A 21,173-nucleotide genomic window follows, 5' to 3' on the forward strand; every position below is an offset into this window, starting at 1 on the left:
TTACAAAGACCCTCCTTATACTACTTCCTTGTCACACCTCCCTCCCTACCCCTAACATCTGTAACCTTAGCAACCATTAATATGTTTTCCATCTCTGTAATTTGGTATTTTGAAAGAAGCGCCCAGGTTTGCAGTTGCTGGGCTATCTGGTAATGGCATGCTTAGGTTTCCTCAGTAACTTGGGTGGACTCATCCTCCAGGTTATTCTCCAGTGGTAGTAGGCAGTTGAAATGTTTGTTCAAAAAAAAAAAAAAAGAAATGAAATGTTTGTTCAGTTCTTTTAGTGTCACCTGGGTTGTTTGGAGTCTGCCTTACAAAGGTATAGCTCAAGGGTCAGCTGGAGATTTGGACCAAATTTAAAGCACATTTAGGGACTTCCTCTCTTAGGCGCTCTCCTTTCCAGGGTCCCCAACCTCACATCCCAATTTCTGACTTTGCCCTCAACTCTGTCCTCTGGTTCTTTGTTTCATTCAGTAGGGCAAATTTTTAGCTTTCCCAAGTGGTTACAACCGACTGAGTTCTCCCTTTAAGAATAAATTCATAAAAACAAGACTGTTACCCAGTGTCATAGAAACAGGACTATTACCCGGTGTCATTCCCTCTCCCTCCAGACTGTGCCTGCTTTTCCTATCTCTCCTGAGCCTTCAGGCAGTTTGTTTGTTTGGTTTTGTATTTTGTCTAGGGTTCATAGTTGTTACTTAAAGAAGGATTAGCCCAATAAGAGATACTTACTTGCCATTTCTTAAACTGGACCTATTGTGTATTCTTTTTATTTTTTGTTTGAAACTTTAAACTTTTTATTTTATTTTAGGGTATACCCCATTAACAATGTTGTGGTAGTTTCAGGTGAATAGCTAAGGGACTCAGCCATACATATACATATATCCATTCTCCCCCAATCCCATCCAGGCTGCATCCAGTTCTTTTTAATATCTTGTCTAGGAGTGCTCCGGCCTGGTGCACTGGGAAGACCCAGAGGAATCGGGTGGAGAGGGAGATGGGAGGGGGGATCGGGATGGGGAATAAGTGTAAATCTATGGCTGATTCATATCAATGTATGACAAAACCCACTGAAATGTTGTGAAGTAATTAGCCTCCAACTAATAAAAAAAAAAAAAAAAAAAAATCTTGTCTAGGGTTTATAGTTGTTACCTGAAGAAGGATTAGCCCAGTAAGAGATACTTGCCATTTCTCGAACTGGACATATTGTGTATTCTTTTTAATTTTATACAAATGATAACATACCATTCTTTATCTTCTTTAAACTTACTATATAATAGGGAGTGTTTCCTTTCCATATATGTAAGGATGCTTTCTTTTACAATTATATAATTATCCACTATATGGATGTACTCTGTTCAACAAGTTCCACTATTGATGGGCACTTGGTTTGTTCCCATTTTTTTGCTATTTTAACATTGTTGCATTATGCATCCTTGAGCATAAGGCATTTTGCATATGTGCAAGCATTTTTGGATTGATTCTTAGAAGTAGAATTTTCAGATTGCCCTACATAAAGATTGCTTTGATTTATGCTTCCATCAACATTGTATGGGAATGACAGTTTTCTCCCCCATACACTCACCAACTCAGTATTAAAATTTTTTTTATTTTTGTCCATCTGTGTATTTTTACAAATGACTCTTCTTTTGCTTTCCTCTTATGAGTCTAGTTAAGCATCTTTTAGTATGTGTAAAAGCCATTTACATTTTCTTCTGTGAACTTCTTTTTTATGTCCTTTGCCCATTTTTCTTTTGGGATTTTGATCTTTTTTTATTTGTAAGAACTTTTCCTATATTAAACATATTGGTTCTCTGTCATATGTTGCCCTACTTTTTCCTATTTTTCATTTGTATTCGACTTAGTGTAGGAACTTTTTACCTTGAAGGAGCTTTTTATTTTTATTTAGTCCAATGTATCAGTTTTATTTTATGATATTTGAGTTATGAGTTGTATTTAGAGAAAGACTTCCCCATTTTGGGGTTAAAATTTTTCACCTGTATCTTTTTCTAGTATTTTTTGGTGTTACTTATTATATTTAAATTTATCAATATAAATCTAAATTTTATCTTGGAAGAAAGAATGTAGAAACAATGTAACCTTTCTATTCTTATTTTGACAGTTGATTTTTGTCATCTTAGCATATGAAAATACTTTGAATGTTTGTATTCAGACCTATTGATCCATAATTCATGGTTTCTGCCTTTGGTGTTATCTTAGGCTTTCTCTACCCTCCAAATTACATAACTACTCATATTTTATTTTTGATACCTTCAGTATTTTCTATATTTAAATATTTATTGAGTGTATTTTGGAATATGGTGAATTGGAGTCAAGCTTATTTTCCATCCAGCTAACTACCTGTTGTTGTTCCATTACTATTTATTGAATCATTTCCTCACAAATTTCAAGTGCCATCTTTAATATTTTCAGTTTTTATGTATAGAATGATTCCTTCTCTTTTAATTAATGAAAATTAATTGCTCAGGTCCTGTACCAATTCCATACTGTCAATTACTTGAAAAATAAAAACAGTAAGGAAGGCTTGCTTTACAAGATACCAAAATGTTTTATAAATCTAAAATATTTTTGGCTGTTCTTATCTTCTTTTTTTCTAAGAAAGAAATATATATTCTTTTCTTTTAAACTCCTGTTATAATTTTTTAAATGTATAAATTAATTTGGAGGGAATTAGCATTTTTATGTTTAACATTCTCATCCAGGAACATGTTATATCCTAATATTTCATGTTTCTCAGTTGATTTTTATAGTGTTCTTTCTAAAGGTTATAATAGTATATATAATGTGTACTGTTAATATAAAATATTCTTGTATAATTTTAGAAAGACTAGAAAGATATAAAGTAAGATATTAAGTGGTTAACTCTGGCTACCCAAATGATGGGTGATTCGGGGGATTTATTTTGGTTCCTGTTTTTCAAAAGCCTAGTATTTGAGCATGTATAACTTTCTTGTAATTAGAGAATCACAATTCCCAAAACAGTTATTGTAAAGAGCTTTAAGTATAGCAACATTTTAAATAGGTATAACTATTCCTAATGAAAAATACATTTATGTTCATAAATACCACCTATAAATAAAAATCACTCAAAGCTGTTCTTTCTGAATAAAAGGAAACATGTTCAAAATAATGTTCAAAATTGTTCAAAATAATTTGACATGGTAGTTTGCATAATTAAAGGTGATATCAAAAACTAGGGAAAATGTGTTGATTTATATTTTTCTGAACACTGGAAATTTTGAAGTCAGTGTTCAGTGTTTTAAATAATATAGAGTAGAATTGCTTCCTGGCTTGGCCGTAAGCTAGTTGTTTAATTAATATCTAATACATTCTGATCTGGTAAGCCTCATAGCCTAATATGGGATGTAGAGATATTCACTTGCATTTTTTAACCATAATCTCTCCACAGTGTAAATTTTCAGACAAAGTAGCTATTCAAGAAGAACAAGAAACTATTTCTGAAGTTTGCAGAAGGTCTGTAACATAATTTTTAATTACCTAATGTTAAAATAGTCATTCATGTAATTTGTGTCTTGAGCATGTTTTTCAGTCTCTCCTGTATGTAGTTGGGTTCCTATGTCATAAACAGTATGCGGGTATTATTTAATGTGTCACATATATACAGAGTCAAGGATATTGTAAGTTACTTTAAAACTGTCACTAACTGTTCTCAGCCATAAATTATTTTTTGAGAAAGGAATGAGTGATGGTAATACAATAAAAGAAAAAAAAAGATGTGGATGTGACTTGTTATGAAGGTAAGAATAGCTGAAATCAGATGAGCATTGCGGTTTGCAGGTATTTTCCATGTCGGCAATGATTAGTACTGAGAGGTGCAGTACATTCACTGGGACATGTTACAGATACCAAATTCAGGTTTGAAGGGTACCTGGGAGATCATTTGATTCACCTCCCACACCCACTTTGCTGTGAGGCAGGGCACAGTCAGGTCAGGTGACAAATCTGTTCAAGTTCTTTTATGTTAAGACAGTGTTTTTCCAAATGTGAGCCTTAGAGTAGCAGCATTGTGTGGGAACTTGTCAGAATTATAAATTATTTGTTCCCATCCCTGACCTACTGAATCAGAAACTCCAGAAATAGGGCCCATCAATCTGTGTTTCAACAAGATCACCAGCTAACCCTGATACATGCTCAATTTGAGAACCTTTATGTTAAAGAAAAGCCTAGTTAAGAATTAGATTGACACAGTATGATTCATTACCGCTTGAAGATCTTAAAAAAAAAATGTGACAAGGTTAACTTTTTTTTCCTATTAAAAAATTGTTTTCAAGCTAAATAGTTGTAACCTGCAGAGTTTTGTCATCACCTTGGCTCTGCCATAATGACCAGGAGTGTGATATTGGGCAAGTCACCCCCTTACCCTGGATTTCATCATCTAATCAAAATAAAAGAAGTTTACTAGAAAATCTTTTCCATCTATAAAATTCCATAATTCATATTTCTTTGTTTTATGTTACCTGGTTTACTTTGTTTTATTTGGAGGAGAGTTATGATGGCTGGATGGCATCACCGACTCTATGGACATGAGTTTGAGTAAACTCCAGGAGTTGGTGATGGACAGGGAGGCCTGGTGTGCTGCGATTCATGGGGTCACAAAGAGTCGGACACGACTGAGCAACTGAACTGAACTGAACTGAACTATGATGATGGCACATATCAGGGATATCCCTAGTTGGGGAGAGAAACAGAAATTTTTATTTTGTGTGAAATGATTAAACTCCATCAGTGCTACTAGGTTTCAACTGTTATAAGCATTGTCCCCTCTTCTTACTATTTTTACTCTCCTCTGGCTTATTAGAATTGTATTTAAGGTAAAATGTTTTAGCATCTGAATAAGGACATGAATCTTTCTCTGAGAAAGTAAATTCATTTCTATCTGTTAGCTCTAAGGTAGTTCTCACCCTTCCACCTGCGTAAGTTACTTATTTTTCTAGGTAAGTGACCTCAAGATTAAAGTGTTTTAATTGGCTATATAGGATCTCACTAATTAGAATATAATCAAAGCTGTTTAAATCAGAAGCCTCAAACTATACATTTCTTATACCTTCTTCTCAAAGGAAGATCTCAAGTACATGTATAAATTTATTATATATACTTGTCCTGAAGAATAACTTTTAAGTCATTTGTTTCATTGCACTATCAATAGAATTGTTGAATGGTCTTTTCTGGATCTGGACATTGATCTAGTTCCTCCTCTAACCTTTTGGCTGGCGTGATCAAAAGTATTTTGCTCTAGTTTCAACCCCACCACCCCACTTCTCCCCACACCCCAGCCATTTAACAAGTATTGGTTTTCTAGTTAAGGCAGGAACAACCTATTGAAATTACTGAAGAATCATAGTATATAATAGTAGTATATTAGCATAGTATGTAGAACATATATATCATTAGGATGTGACTTATTTGATTCTCATTACTTTAATGTTTTTAGAATAACTCTGAATTCTGATTTTGGTTTTTCTGCTCACACAACAGCGATTCTAAAAATACAGAGATTATGGTTGGTGAATGTCACTTAGCAGCACTGGTCTCCAAACCTCTGTGCCTACCAGTGCCATTGCCGCCTTCGAATCTAAGTGCTCATCAGGAAGACACATTACTGAATCCCTGGATGAATGGTACAATTTTCTTAATAAAGTTCTATTGACTTTTGACAATATAGAAATGATACAGGTGATTTTTCCACCCAAAACAGAAAAGTTAAGGAAAATAATTGAGGGAACTCCCTAATGGTCCAGTGGTTAGGACTCTATGCTTCCACTGCAGGGGGCACAGGTTCGATCCCTGATCAGGGAAGTAAGATCCTGCAAGCCGCAGGGTCGGGCCAAAAAAAGGAAAAAAAAGAAAATGGAAACAAGCATAGGATATGTTAGGATTAGAAGGTTTGTGTACCTTTAGTTACTATTTTTGATTAAATAACTTCTGGGATATCTGTGTATTGTGTATTTACACAATAGTGGCAGTACAGGCAGATTACAGTTTATACCTAAAATATTCATAGTTTAGTTGAGTGTTTTAGAAATTTAGAATGTACTTTATAATTTGTGTCATTTTTAATAATAGTGATGTGTGTGAACAAAATAAGCTAGATTGAAGAATTAATTTAGAAATAATAAAATCCTTTTGTGTATGTAGCTCACACCTAACTGTTCCATACCTCCCATCTCTACCCTCATGCTGCCCGCTTTTGTGTCCGATAGCAGCAAGCCCATGATTATCGCATGTTTATAAAAGCTTTACAGGTGTCACAGTAAAACGTACTGCAAAGCTATGCAGCAAAAACTTCAACTTGTCCCAAATTATATCTGGATGCAGCCAAAGTAAAAACTGAAATGACTTAAGATAAAAAATGTTTCTATGTTATCTTTAGAAAAAATAATTTCTAAATGTCATAATTCTCATTTTAAAAGACTAAGGAATAATGATGCCTGGTATAGTAGTCAGCCTGGGCTGCCGTAACAAAATTCCTCAGACTGGGTGGCTTAAGCAACAGATACTCATTTCACACACTTCTGGAGGCTAGAAGTCCAAGATCAAGTTTCTGGTAGGGTTCAGTTTCTGGCTGTCTTCCTGGCTTACAGACGGCAGCCTTTTCACTGAGTCCTCACATGGCCTTTCCTTGGTGCATGTGCTTGGAAAGAGAGAGGGAAAGCTCACTCTTGATGTCTCTGTAAGGACACTGATTCTGTCAGATCACAGCCTCATTTTTATAACCCCATTTAATTTTAATTACTTCCACAAAGGCACATTGGGGGTTAAGGCGTCAACATATGAATTGGAAGAGACACAATTTAGTCCATAACACCTAGGTTTGTCAGTAGTTTTTATCCCTACAAAAAGTTTATTGTGTGTAATTTGTTTAACTTATCGATCTTTTGAATATAGTACTCAATGCTGCTATGTGAGACTTTTAAGAAAGTATCCTTAGCTCATAATGGATTTAAAATGTTAAATTCAGATCTAGACATCCTTAAGGAACACCTAAGGTGTTAATTATTGTATATTTCACAGAACTATACCACTGGCAACAGCCTGTGAATTGAACACAAGAAGTCCAAAGTGAAATATTAAAACAGATAGTAGTAGTCTATTCCGTTGTTTTGAAAGGCATAAGTTATAACATATTGGAATGTAATGTCATTCTTAATCATTTCTAGATTTCAGATTTCCAGGGAAACATTCTCTCCTAAAGCTACAGAATCCTGAAATTTGTGAAATATTTAAGAGGGAAAAAAATGTAGGGGTAAGTGCGTTATTTAAAAAATAATGATAATCTTATAAGCATATACTTTGGGGCTTTCTGGTTTTATTTCATTATTATCATTTAAGCAGTTCTGGACATTTTATTGATTTTAAATGGGGTTGGTGAAAAGGGACAGAAAATGTGTAGCCATTCGGAGGATGTTCACAAACAATATAAGACGTTTAAGGCTGGGGGAGCGGGGGAGGGATGGGATATCCAAAACAGAAAATAATAGGATGAATAGTTTTCTATGGTGGAGGAGAAAGCTAGTAATAAAAAGCAGTTGATAGGAAAAGCTTGTTGTAAATAACTTTCACTCATTACCTTTTTTCTGTTAATTAGAAAAACTGAGGAAATTTTCAGTTCTAACAAATGCATCTGAAATAAGTATATATAAAAGTAGAAGTAACTTTTTATAAAACTAAAATGGGCAGGCACATGACGAGGAGGGAAAGTATAAACATTTAAAGCCATGTGCAGTGAAACAGTAGTAACTGGTGGACTATAAGTTTTATACTAAATGAAATTGCAGAAATTCAGACAAATAACTTTAAATTGATTGTATCATAATTTTTTTAAATATAAATTGTTTGGAGTTATTTTTTAATCAAGTTAGTGAACAATTTATCTTGATACTTTTTTTGGACATATATTATTTCTGATTGTTTCAGATGCTTTCTCACTTGATTGCTGTAAGTGTTTTACAATTAACACAGAAAGGGAATTTGCCTAATTTTCTAGGTGTTCCAGAAGCCACTAGGGTTGATGATACCCCACAGATACTGCAAATTTCATTTTAATACGTTACGTGGCTGCGAGCGATCACAATGCAAGTTTGCCCACGTGCCTGAGCAAGGGGATGAAAAGGTAAAATATGTTAAGTCTTTGAAGTAGAGATTATTTTAATAATGATTTCAGTCATATGGTTTTAATTCAGATTTGCATCAAATCCTGATATAAGAGCTTTGCCTGATTTTGAGCTTTATGTAAATGGAATCATACACTGTGTGCTTTTGTTTCTAGCTTCTGCTCAACATGTTTGAGATTCATCTGTGTCTTTTTACTTAATTGTAGATGTTTCTTTCTCATTGCTATATAATGTTGACTATTCCATTGTAGAGTATAGAAAAATTTATTTTGTTGATAAATACTACTTTTGATGGATGGCTTCTAAGTTTGGTAAATACAGTGGTAATGCCATCAGTGTTGTGCATGTCTTTTGGTGAACATATATAGCCATTCTTATGGGTTATACTTGAAACTGGAATTATTGTGTCAAAGGGTTTACATATGTTCAACTTTAGTTAGATACTGCCAGATAAATTTCTTAAGTGGCTTACCAAATTACGTGTTTAATTTGGTCTGAAAGTTCTGGTTGCTTTACATTTTCACCAGCTCTTGGTGTTAGCAACCATTTTAAGCCATTCTAGTGGGTGGGCAGTGATGCTTTCCCTCATGGTTGCTGAAGTTGAGCATTTTTCAGAATGTCTGTTGGGTATTTGAATGTCCACTTCCTGTAAATATCTAAATATTTCATCTGTATTCTAGAGGATGTCTTTTTCTTATCCATCTCAAGAATTCTTTATATACTCTGGATACAAACTCTTTGTTGCATATGTGTATTGCAAATAATTTTTTCTACTTTGCAAGTTGCCTTTTCACACTTTTACTTTTTAGTTTTAAAATTTTTATTGGAATATAGTTGATTTGCAATGTGTGTGTTAGTTTCAGGTGTATAGCAAAGTAAATCAGTAATATATATTTATAACCACTCTTTTTTAGATTCTATTCACCTATAGGTCATTACAGAGTACTGAGTAGAGTTCCCTGTGCTATACAGGAGGTCCTTGTTAGTTAGTGAATATATGTCAGTCCCAATCTCCTCCCCTTCCTGTTTCTTCTCTTATAACCACAAATTTGTTAAATTCACTGGTACCATTTTTTCAGATCCCACATATGAGCGATATAATATTCGTCATTCTGTGTCTGAATTACTTCACTTAGTATGATCACTATCTCTAGTGCATCCATCCCGCTGCAGATGGCATTATTTCATTCTTTTTATGGCTACGTAATATTCCATTGTATGTATATAACACATCTTCTTTATCCAGTCCTCTGGCAGGACATGTAGGTTGTTTCCATGTCTTAGCTATTGTAAATAAAGCTGCAGTGAATGCTGGGATTCACGCATCTTCTAGAATGATAGTTTTCTCTAGATATATGCCCAGGAGTGGGTTGCCGGAGCATATGGTAGTTCTGGGTTTAGTTTTTTAAGGAACCTCCATATTTTTCTCCATAATGATTGTACCAATTTACATTCTCACCAACAAGCCTTTTTACCCTTTTAAAAGTGTCTTTTGGTAAATAAAATTATTAATCTTTATATATTCCAATCTTATCCTTTTTTTTTCCTTTTATGGTGTTGACTTTTTACATCAGTTCAGTCCAGTCACTCAGCCATGTCTGACTCTTTGTGACCCCATGTACTACAGCACATCAGACTTCCCCATCCATCACCAACTCCCAGAGCTTGCTCAAACTCAAGACTTTTTACGCACTATTGAAGAAAATTTTTCCAAGATCATGAAGGGGCTTCCCTGGTGGCTCAGTAGTGAAGAATCTGCCTGCAATGCAGGATACACAGGTTCTGTCCCTGGATTGGGAAGATCCCCTGGAAAGGGAAATGGTAACCCACTCCCTTATTCTTGCTTGGGAAATCCAGTGGACACAAGCCTGGCAGGCTACAGTTCATGGGGTCACAAAAGAGTCAGACACAACAAATAAACAACAACATGAACATGAAGATCGTCTTTTATATTTTTCCTTTAAAAATTTTGTTGTCTTATCTTTCACATTTAGAAATCTAAGCTATCTAGGACTAATTTTTGTTTAGGATGTGAGAAGAGGGTCTAGATACATATTTTTTCCCATGTGGATCTCCAGCTGACCCAACACCATCCTTTCCCCCACTGTGTTACAGTATCACTGTGTAATAAATCTGCTAATTGTGTATAAGTGAGTCTCTTTATAGGATCTATTGTCTAATCATTGGTCAATGTGTTTTTCCTTATACCAGTAAAAGAATCCCTCCCTTCTCCAATTGATTGCTGACCTTGACTTTGTTTCCTTGACTCTTTCTCTGAACAGCTTCTCTGTATAAGGGTTTTATAATAAATTCAGTATGCATTTCCCATCTTAGTTAACCTAACATCAGCTTCTTTATTCCAGTCCTTAAATTGACTTTAAAAAAAATAGAATAAGAAAAAAGATAGGACTGAAATTTGTATAGTTTTTGTGAAATATGAAAAGGTGATTTTACATTTTTCATGACTTTTACAGGTTTGTATGGATGTGTTTAAGAAATATATAAGTATCAATGAGCTGTGTTTGCTACAACGTGCAGGTATGAGATAGTAGAATGATTACTATAAAATTTTAATGCAGGTGTTTCAAACAATGCTATTGTCCTCATGGTTTAAATGTAAATTCAATACTTTTGAGTATGAAAACTGAGTGTCTTAGATTAGTTGTGTTGGTCTTAGAAAGGATTAACAATAAGTGTGGCATTTTGGTTAATAAATTTTAATCCATGTAACATTGTAATTCACTTACATACTAATATTTTCATGATGTAGAAACTTTATTTACAGGTATAAGATAGAAAAAAGGATGTTGTTAATTAGCTTAAAATCTTTCTGAAGGGATCTGTCAGAAACTGAATCTTCCCTACATCTTCATCCTTTTACACGTGTCCCTTGTAGCTGAGGAGAAGGAAATGGCAACCCACTCCAGTTTTCTTGCCTAGAGAATCCTGTGGACAGAAGAGCCTGGTGGGCTGCTGTCCATAGGGTCTTAGAGAGTCGGACATGACTGAAGCGACTCAGAAGGAGCAGCAGCTTGTAGCTGATGCATATCAATCACTCTGTGCAGTTCCCTAAACAGGCCAAAGTGAAAGTCGCTCAGTCGTGTCTGACTCTTTGTGACCCCATGGACTATGCAGTCCATGGAATTCTCCAGGCCAGAATATTGGAGTGGGTAGTCTTTCCCTTCTCCAGGGGATCTTCCCAACCCAGGGATCGAACCCAGGTCTCCTGCATTGCAGGCGGATCCTTTACCAGCTGAGCCACAAGGGAAGCCCAAGAATATTGGAGTGGGTAGCCTATCCCTTCAGGGGATCTCCCCTACCCAGGAATCGAACCAGGGTCTCCTGCATTGCAGACAGATTCTTTACCAACTGAGCTATCAGGGAAGCTTCCCTGGTGGCTCAGATGGTAAACAGGCCAAGCTCTGCTATAATAGAAAAGGCACTGCTCTTCTACCCAGGATGCCTTTCTTTTATCCCACTTCCCCATAGCAAAGACCTATTCATCTTTCAAAGCCTAGTCATAGAAAATAGGATTATCTCCATTACACCCTTATCTGACTCCATAGCCTCATCCCATTCTCTGCTCCATCTCCCCCTACTACATTGTGGGTCCCAAAAAGAAGGGACCAAGCTTTAATATTTGTCAAGTTGACAAGTTCACAAGGGGGAAGTACTGAGAAGGTGGGACTCCCCATTACCCTATTTAACCATAGGTTCATTTTTATCTGTTTGATATTTGAATTTCCACATAAAATCCTTTTTCCAGAAGTTGTCTGATTAAAACCATTATGTAAAACTACTGCTGCTTGGCATATACCAGAAGGAAATCTTCACTGTTGAGTTATACCAAACATTTAAAGAACTAATATCAATTCTCAGACTTTTCCCAGAAATTGAAGAGGAGGGAACACATTGATAAAAAATTCCTCAACAAAAACTAGCAACCTGAATTGGAAGGATCATAGACCATGACCAAGTGGAATTTGTTCTTAGAATACAGTGTAGTTCAGCATACAAAAATCAATCCAAGTAACCACATTAACAGAATGAATGGAAAAAAACACATGATCTTCTCAGTTTATGCAGAAAAAGCATTTGACAAAATTCAATACCCTTTCATTGATTAAAAAAAAAAAGAAACACTCAAAAGACAAGAATAAAAGGAAACTACCTCAACATTTAAAAGCCACATCTGAAAACCTCACAGTAAACACCATATTTGGTGGCAAAAAAGTGAAAACTTTTTTTTCCTAAGATTAGGAACAAGGCAAGGATGCCTACTTTCACCACTTCAGTTCAACAGAGATGGAAGTTCTCGCCAGAGCAATTAGACAAGGCATCCATTTCAGAAAAGAAGAAGTCAGTGGCCTGTGTGCAGATGATATGACCTTATGTGTAGAAAATAATTAAGATTCTGAGGGGAAAAAAGCTGTTAGGGTTAATAAGTGACCAAGTCAACATGCAAAAATCATTTGCATTTCTATACACTGAAATTGAGCACCCTGAAAAGGGAATTACAAAAACAATTCCATTTACAGTAACTCGAAAGAATAAAATATTTAAAAACTAATTTAACTAAAAAAGTGAAAGACTTGTACAACGAAATCTACACAACATTGCTGAAAGATAAAGATACATCCCATTTTCACAGATTGGAAGACTCTGTACTCTTAAAATGTTATTACTAAGATCATGGCATCCAGTCCCATCATTTTATGGCATATAGATGGGGAAACTGTGGAAACACTGACAAGCTGTATTTTCTTGGATTCCCAAATCACTGCAGATGGTGACTGCAGCCATGAAATTAAAAGACACTTGCTCCTTGGAAGAAAAACTATGACAAAACCTAGGTGGCGTATTGAAAAGCAGAAACATTACTTTGCCAGCAAAGGTCTGTATAGTCAAAACTATGGTTTTTCCAGTAGTTATGTATGGATGTGAGAGTTGGACCATAAAGAAGGCTGAATGTCAAAGAATTGATGCTTTTGAACTGTGGTGTTGGGACAAGACTCTTGAGAGTCCCTTGGACTGCAAGGAGATCAAACCAGTCAATCCTAAAGGAAATCAACCCGGAATATTCATTGAAAGACTGATGCTGAAGCTGAAAGTCCAGTACTTTGGCCACCTGATGCGAAGAGCCAGCTCATTGGAAAAGACCCTGATGCTGGCAAAAATAGAAGGCAGGAGGAGAAGGGGATGACACAGGATGAGATTATTGAATGGCATCACCAATTCAGTGGACATGAGTTTGAGCAAACTCCAGGAAGAAGTGAAGGACAGGGAAGCCTGGCGTGCTGCATCCATGGGCGCACAAAGAGTCAGACACGACTGAGCAACTGAACAACCACCACCCATGTTAATAGATTGGGAGACTCAGTATTATTAGAATGTCATTACTTCCCAAGAGATCTGCAGATTTGATGCAATCTCTATCAAAATGCCAATAACTCAGTAGAAATAGAAAAACCCATCCTAAAACTCATATGGTATCTCAAGAAGTCCTGAAATAATCTTAAAAAAGAAAAAACTGGAGGACTCATACTTCCTAAGTTGAAAACTTACTCCAGAGCTATTTAATCAAAAGTGTGGTGCTAGCATAAAGGGAGACATATAAATCAGTGGAATAGAATAGAGAGCCTAGACATAAACCCTTACATATATGATCAAATGGTTTTTGAAAAGGATGCTAGACCATTCACCAGCAATAGTTAGTTTTTTTTCAGCAAATAATGCTGGAAAACTAAATATCCAAATGCAAAACAGTAAAATTGAACCCTTATCTAACACTGTATACAAAAGTTAGTTCAAAATGGATTGAAAACCTTAATGTAAGGTAATACAACAATAAAACTCAGAGAAGAAAGCATGAGGAGAAAAACATCACAACGTTGGATTTGGCAATGATTTTTTGGATATGAAACCAAAGTCAGAGGCAACAAAGAAAAAATATAGATAAATTGAACTTCATGAAAATTTGAAAATTTTGTGCGTTATGAGACAATATCAACAAGATGAAACAGCAGCCCACCGAATGGGAGAAAATATTTGTAAATCATATATCTGATAAGGGATTAGTATCTAGAATACATAGAGAACCCTTAAAACTCAACAACAACAAAACCTGATTCAAAAATAGGCAAAGTATTTGAAGAGATGTTTCTCCAAAGAAGATACACAAATGGCCAATAAGCATGTAAAATGATGCTCACCATCACCAGACCTAAGGGAAATGCATATCAAAACTACATTGAGATACCACCTCATATCCATTAGAATGACTGCTATCAAAAAAAAAAAAGTGTTAGGATGTGGAGAAATTGAAACCCTCATGCACTATGGGAAGGAATGTAAAATTGTACAGCACTGTGGAAAAGTATGACAGTTGCCAAAAAAATTAAAAATAGAGTTACCATATGATCCAGCAATTCTTCTCCTGATATATACACGAAAGAATTGACAGCAGGGTCTTGAAAGATACTTGCACACCCATATTTATAGCAGCATTATTCACAGTAGCTAAAATGTGAGGCAATGCAAGAGTCCATTAAGAAACGACTTTTCAGAGCTTCCCTGGTGGCCCAGTGATAAAGAATCCACTTGCCAATGCAGGAGACACAGGTTGGAGCCGTGGTCTGGGAAGATCCCACACGCTGCAGAGTAGCTAAGTGCATGAGCCGAACTATTGAGTCTGTGCTCTCAAGCTCAGGACAACTTCTGAGCCCATGTGCCACAACTACTAAAACCTCCGTACGTAGAGCCTGTGCTCCACAATAAGAGAAGCCACCGCAGTGAGAAACCCACATACCACAAATAGACAGTAACTTCCACTTGCCATAACTAGAGAAAAGCCCATGCAGCAACAGACACCCAGCCCCAGCCCAGCCAAAATAAATAATTTCTTAAAAATAAATTTTAAAGAAACACTTTTTCAGTGGAAACTAATCAGTGTTGTAATTTTTAGGAGAAGGCACATATCATAAACTAGAATAAAAATATCCCCAGGGTCAACATGTTGATCAGGTTAAAACAGAGAGAAGGGGTATATGTCAAAATAGACTGCTTCCACTCTTAAACAGGCCACTGCCTAAAGTCCCCCTGAGACTCTCAGAGTTCATGTTGAAACCACGATGTTTTAGGTAATTTGGTCCTATTTTTTGTGGCTAGCACATGAGTTAGATCCTAATCTGGTACTTAACATCCTGGTTGACATGTTGTTGCCATTTAACTTTTGCTTTAATGTGTTTTCATCAAATATTTCTGATACTGGAAGTGTATCTTTTAAGAAATTGAGTTAATGCTGCTGCTGCTGCTAAGTCACATCAGTCGTGCCCAACTCTGTGTGACCCCATAGACGGCAGCCCACCAGGCTCCCGTCCCTGGGATTCTCCAGGCAAGAATACTGGAGTGGGCTGCCATTTCCTTCTCCAGTGCATGAAAGTGAAAGTGAAGTCGCTCAGTCGTGTCCGACTCTTCGCCACCCCATGGACTGTAGCCTCCCAGGCTCCTCTGTCCATGAGATTTTCCAGGCAAGAGTACTGGAGTGGGGTGGAGTTAATGCTACTTGATCTTTAAATATAGAAAAATTGTCTAATTTAGGAAAGGTGACTATCTTAAAAGCAGCAAATGACTTTACTATGTATTTCATCATTTTCAGCAAACATGTTTATGGAGTACTACAGAAAGTTTCTTCCAGGTATACACTTTGATTTACAAGTATTAAATGACCTTCTAAATTCTTTACTCAGACACTGTTTATTGAAAGAAGTATTTCAGGTCATGAACCTCTGCATAATGATTAAGATGCTGGTAAGTAACCTGAAAATACATTTTTCTAATATTTTAAGTTAATTTCTCTGATACATTTCTTATATGTATAATTTAGCAGTTGAATTTCTGTTTGTTAAATACTTCCTAGAGAACACTTGTGTTTTTCAGCATAAACAAATTCGAGAAACTTAAAGTATACTGAAATAAGACATGAAAATGAGTGTAATTTTTTTGTTTTATCCAGCCTGCTCTGAAAATATTACTAAAAATATTTGAGTATGTGGCAACTATGAAATTAAGGAATGCTGTACCTGCTTTAATTGATATCTTTTGCAAGGTATGATTTTTTGTTTTATCCATTTTATTCTTTAATAGTGAGTAACCAAGAAAATAGTGATTTCTGCTTACTCTTAAATTGTCTTTTACTCACATTTTTTATACCAAAGAATTACATTTTCAGAAATGTTCTTTTTCTTCTGAAGTAGGGTTTATAAACAGACTCCAGTGACTAACAGGCCTTGCCCTTAATTAAATAGTTCTAAGGATGCCAGGTGACTTCTTACAAATTCATGAATCATCCTCATCTCTACTTCTTAAGAATGATTTAAGAGAATTTTCTTTTTCAAAAAGATTTGAGGTCATATATAACAAAAATAAATACACAAATCAATGTATAAATAAGACATTGTTACCAAACAAGGTAGATAGATAAGAATATGGTGGTTGTGGTGGTTTAGTCACTAAGTCGTGTCCAACTCTTTGTGACCCCATGGACTGTAGCCCACCAGGCTCCTCTGTCCATGGAATTCTCCAGGCAAGAATACTGGAGAGGGTGGCCATTTCCTGCTTCAGGGGATCTTCCCAACCCAGGGATCAAACCCACATCTCCTGCGTTGCAGGAGGATTTTTTAACCACTGAGCCACCAGGGAAGCCAAAGAATATGGTGGCAAGGAGTTAACTTTATATTTGGCATATAGCAAAAAGAAAAAGATTTTTACATTTTTTAAAGTATATTAAAATTTTTACTGTTGTTAAATATTTCTTAGTATTTGGTGCTATTTCATTTGCTATTTCATTTGCTACCATTTCATTTCAGAGTAGGCCTATAGCAGGAAAACACGCCACTTCCCGCCCATTCTCTTTAGGAAGCAGCATTTCAACCAGTTTAGCAGATGAACAAATATTTCGGTGAATATCTCTAGTTTCACATTACAAAACTTGTCAAAATTACTTGCCTGGAAATTTTTTTAATCAGGAATTACTCAAACTTCCAGTTACATAAGAGTTGAGTAACAGGGCTGAAGTGTATGGCATGGTATAGTTAGTAATAATATAGTATCTTTGTATGGTGACAGATGGTAACTAAACTTATCCTGGTTATCATTCTGTGATGTATAGAAATGTCAGGTCACCGTGTTGTGCACGAGTAACTAACATAGTGTTATAGGTTAATTATACTTCAGAAAACAAACTTGCAAAAAAGGAAATAAGATTTCTGGTTACCAGGAGCAGAGAGTAAGGGAATTGGAAACTGGATGAAGGTGGTAAAAGGTACAAACTTCCAGTTACAAGAGAAATAAGAACTGTGTGTGTCACTCAGTCGTGTCTGACCCTTTGTGACCCCATGGACTTTAACCTACTTGGTTCCTCTGTCCACGGAATTCTCAAGGCACAAATTTTGGAGACAGTTGCCATTCCTTTCTCCAGGGGATCTTCCCAACCCAGGGATCAAATCAGGGTCTCCTGCATGACAAGCAGATTCTTTACTGACTGAGCCACCAGGGAATCCCTATGTATTATACAACGTGATGAATATAATTAACACTGCTATATGTTATATATGAAAGTTGGTAAGAGAGTAAATCCTGAGAGTTTTTAACACAAGGAAAAATTTTTTTCCTTTTTCTTTTATTTTGTGTTTATATTAGGTGATAGATGTTCACTAAAATTATTGTAATCTTTTCATGATATATGTGAGTCAAATCATTATGCTGTATACCTTAAACTTATACAGTTGCTGCATGTCAGTTATTGATATAGCTCAGTAAAATTGAAGATAGATAAATTTTTAAAAAAAAAAAAAGGAAGAAATTACTGATCACCTAGAGTCATTGTAGAAAACCTCAACTTGATATATCTCAGGGATTTTATCATCCGGCATACAGTATAACCACAGTGCTGTACTTACTAAAAGACAGAATTAGTACCAAGCAAGATGTTCGGTTGATAAAGTAGTAGACATAACTTGGAGAAAAGGACTAATATTGTTCAAGTTTAAATTCAAAAGTATTATTTTCATTTTTGCTTTAAATTCTTGATGTAAGGTGTCCTATGGTGGTTCTCAAATATTTGAAGAAAAATATGCTTCAGATTTTTTAATGAATTTTAATTCTGTCTCCATGTTTCACTTCTTCCATCAGTCTGTTAGTTTTTCCCACAGACATTGGTTTCACATTTTTAAAAGAATGACTACTCTTTACCCTCTTCCACAGCTCGTTGAAGCTGGGATGGTACTTGACCCAGAACACTTTAACTGTATCATTAAGCTTTTATACCAAATACAGGCTTCCAAGCCAGAAATAACTGCAGTTCTGGAAATGAAATCCAGGTAAGAAAATCATTATAATTAGGAAAAATATTTGTATTTTGGTGGGGACTTAAAAAGGATGAAGACAAAGCACTTATCATTCTTCATATGCCCACCATAAGCCCTTGTCCCCCTCTTGGTTATGGCCTGGTCACATTGTCGTCAGCTGCCTCTAGCTAGCCCTCCTGGCCAGCCTCACCACATCTTTTTCATCACCTGATTTCATCTCGCTACCTGGCAGATCAAATGTAAAGACTCTTTTGCTTTGTTTCACAACTTACTTAATTCTACTTAATGCACTCTCTTACGTGTATTCAAATTACTTTAATCCTTCTTTCTCTTTCACTCACTTCTTGTCATGTTAACTAGATAAAATATTTTAAGGTCTCTCCTTCATTCTTTCTCTGACTTGTTTGCTTTCTCTGTTTAGTTTATGAGCCTCAAAAGGCCTTAAAAAAAAAAACAGACCTATAATAATTACAAGAGTAGTACCATAAATACCTGTATTGAGAAAAAGGAAAGCCATGACTTTGATAAAAATTTTATTAAACTGTCACATACATAGAGAAAAGTATACAAATTTTAGGTGTTTAAATGAACCATAACTTTTTAACAAAGTCAGATTTGATAAAATGCAAATGATGCCAACCAGAAAAGTCCTTGAGAAAGCCCAGTAAGCTCCTTCAGAGGCACTTCCACATTTATTTCATGTCTCATGATCCTCTGATACAGAGGTTTCCACACTAGTATCCCGAGGCCAAAAGAAATACATTAACAGTAGCATTTATTAAGAGGTTAGATCCAAACAAATTAATAGTAGTTTGATAGTGTCTGACAGATGTTGTGAAAATATTAAAATTACCTGAGGAGCCCCTGTGAATTTGCTCTAGTGCCTTTTTATTAGTTCCCTTTTTTTCCCCATACACATTTGGTGTGATTATTCATTTATAGATCATTTAAATTTATTTGTTACTGTTTGTATTATATTTTCAGTTATCCCACATCATAGTCTGTTTGATTTGGGAAAGTATGTGAAATACTACTGTTGGTTGTAACCATCAGTATAAACAGATGCAATGAGAAATGTTGCTCCCCCTTACCCCTAACTCTGCCATTTCTGTTTCCTCCTCCTTTTCACCCCTTTTCCACCTACATACTAGAGGTAACCAATCTCAGTTTCTGGGATTATCCTCTTACAATGAGCAGATACTTATATATTTTCTTATACCAACTTCTTTGTTACACACAGTGTAGCATATAATGAATTTCAAATTTGCTTTTTTCACTCAAACAGTATATCCTGGAGATCAGTCTAAATCAGTTTAGAGGGAAATTTGTCAGTTTTTAATAAAGGCAAAGTACTCCATTGTTTGAATGTACTTCAGGTTATTCAATCAATGTGTGGGTTTTTAAGTTGTCCCCAATATTTTGCAATTTAAAACAATGCTACTAATCTTGGATTGGAAAAATTAATATTGTTAAAATAGCCATACTACCCAAAGCAATCTAGATTTAATGCATTCCCAATCAAATTAACCATGACATTTTTCACAGAACTAGAACAAATAATCCTAAAATGTATATAGAATCACGAAGTCAAGAATATTCAATGGAGAAAAGACAGTCTCTTCAGCAAGTGGTGTTGGGAAAGTTGAACAGCTTCATGTAAATCAGTGAAGTTAGAACATTACCTCACAAAATGTACAAAAATAAAATGATTCAAAGACCTAAATATAAGACATGACACTGTAAAAATCCTAGAAGAGAACATAGGCAAAACATTTTCTGATGTAAAATGTGGCAATATTTTCTTAGACCAGTCTCCCAAGGCGAAAGAAATAAAAGCAAAAATAAGCAAATGAAACTTAATCAAACTTAAAAGCTTTTGTACAACAAAGGAAACCGTGAACAAAATGAAAGACAACTTACAGACTGGGGGAAAATATTTGTAGAATGAGGCATCCAACAAGGGTTTAATTTCCAAAATACATAAACAGGTCATACAACTCAGTATCAAAAAAACACCAAAAAAAAAAAAAAAAAACCCACCCAGTCAATAAATGACAGAAGACCTAATTAGCCATTTCTCCAAAGAAGATATGTAGATGGCCCACATGAAAAGATGTCCAACGTTGCTGATTATTAGAGAAATGCAAATCTACGGTGAGGTACCACCGTACACCAGTCACAATGGCCATCATCAAAAAGTCTACAAACAGTAAATGCTGGAGAGGGTGTGAAGAAGAGGGTGCCCTCCTACGCTGTTGGAGAGAATGGAAATTGTTGCAGCCACTGTGGAGTACAGTATAGAGATTCCTTAAGAAGCCAAAAATAGAGTTGCCATATGATCCAACAGTCCCATCCCTGGGCATTAATCCAGAAAACATGAAGCCTCTAATTTGAAAAGATATGTGCACCACAGTATTCATAGCAACACCATTTATAATAGCCAAGACAGCGGAAACAACCTAAGTGACCATCCACAGATGAGTGGATAAAAATTGGGAACTTGTCCTTCCTTTTTAATGCTCTGGAATAATTTATAAAACATTGGGACTAATTACCAAAACTGACCCCGTAGTTGGCTCTTCTACAGTATTAACAGTTTATTGGCTCCCTCCTCTTTGCACCTTTTCTTGTCCTCTTCCCAGTTGCCAAAGCA

The 21,173-nt window shown here is 35.6% G+C and overlaps 1 protein-coding gene across 1 annotated transcript in view; it reads left to right on the plus strand.

Moving 5' to 3' along the window:
* The window catches only part of TOPAZ1 (testis and ovary specific TOPAZ 1), a 61,915-nt gene that overhangs the window by 19,073 nt on the left and 21,669 nt on the right, over positions 1–21,173 (plus strand). Inside the window, exons 5-12 of the mRNA XM_043886388.1 lie at positions 3,431–3,495; positions 5,518–5,660; positions 7,200–7,285; positions 8,027–8,152; positions 10,628–10,691; positions 15,811–15,962; positions 16,168–16,260; positions 18,417–18,532. Of these exons, the coding sequence (XP_043742323.1) occupies positions 3,431–3,495; positions 5,518–5,660; positions 7,200–7,285; positions 8,027–8,152; positions 10,628–10,691; positions 15,811–15,962; positions 16,168–16,260; positions 18,417–18,532 (845 nt within the window). The remainder of the gene's footprint in view (positions 1–3,430; positions 3,496–5,517; positions 5,661–7,199; positions 7,286–8,026; positions 8,153–10,627; positions 10,692–15,810; positions 15,963–16,167; positions 16,261–18,416; positions 18,533–21,173) is intronic.

This window comes from Cervus elaphus, chromosome 24 (genome assembly GCF_910594005.1).
Source record: "Cervus elaphus chromosome 24, mCerEla1.1, whole genome shotgun sequence".
NCBI classification, from domain to species: Eukaryota; Metazoa; Chordata; class Mammalia; order Artiodactyla; family Cervidae; genus Cervus; species Cervus elaphus.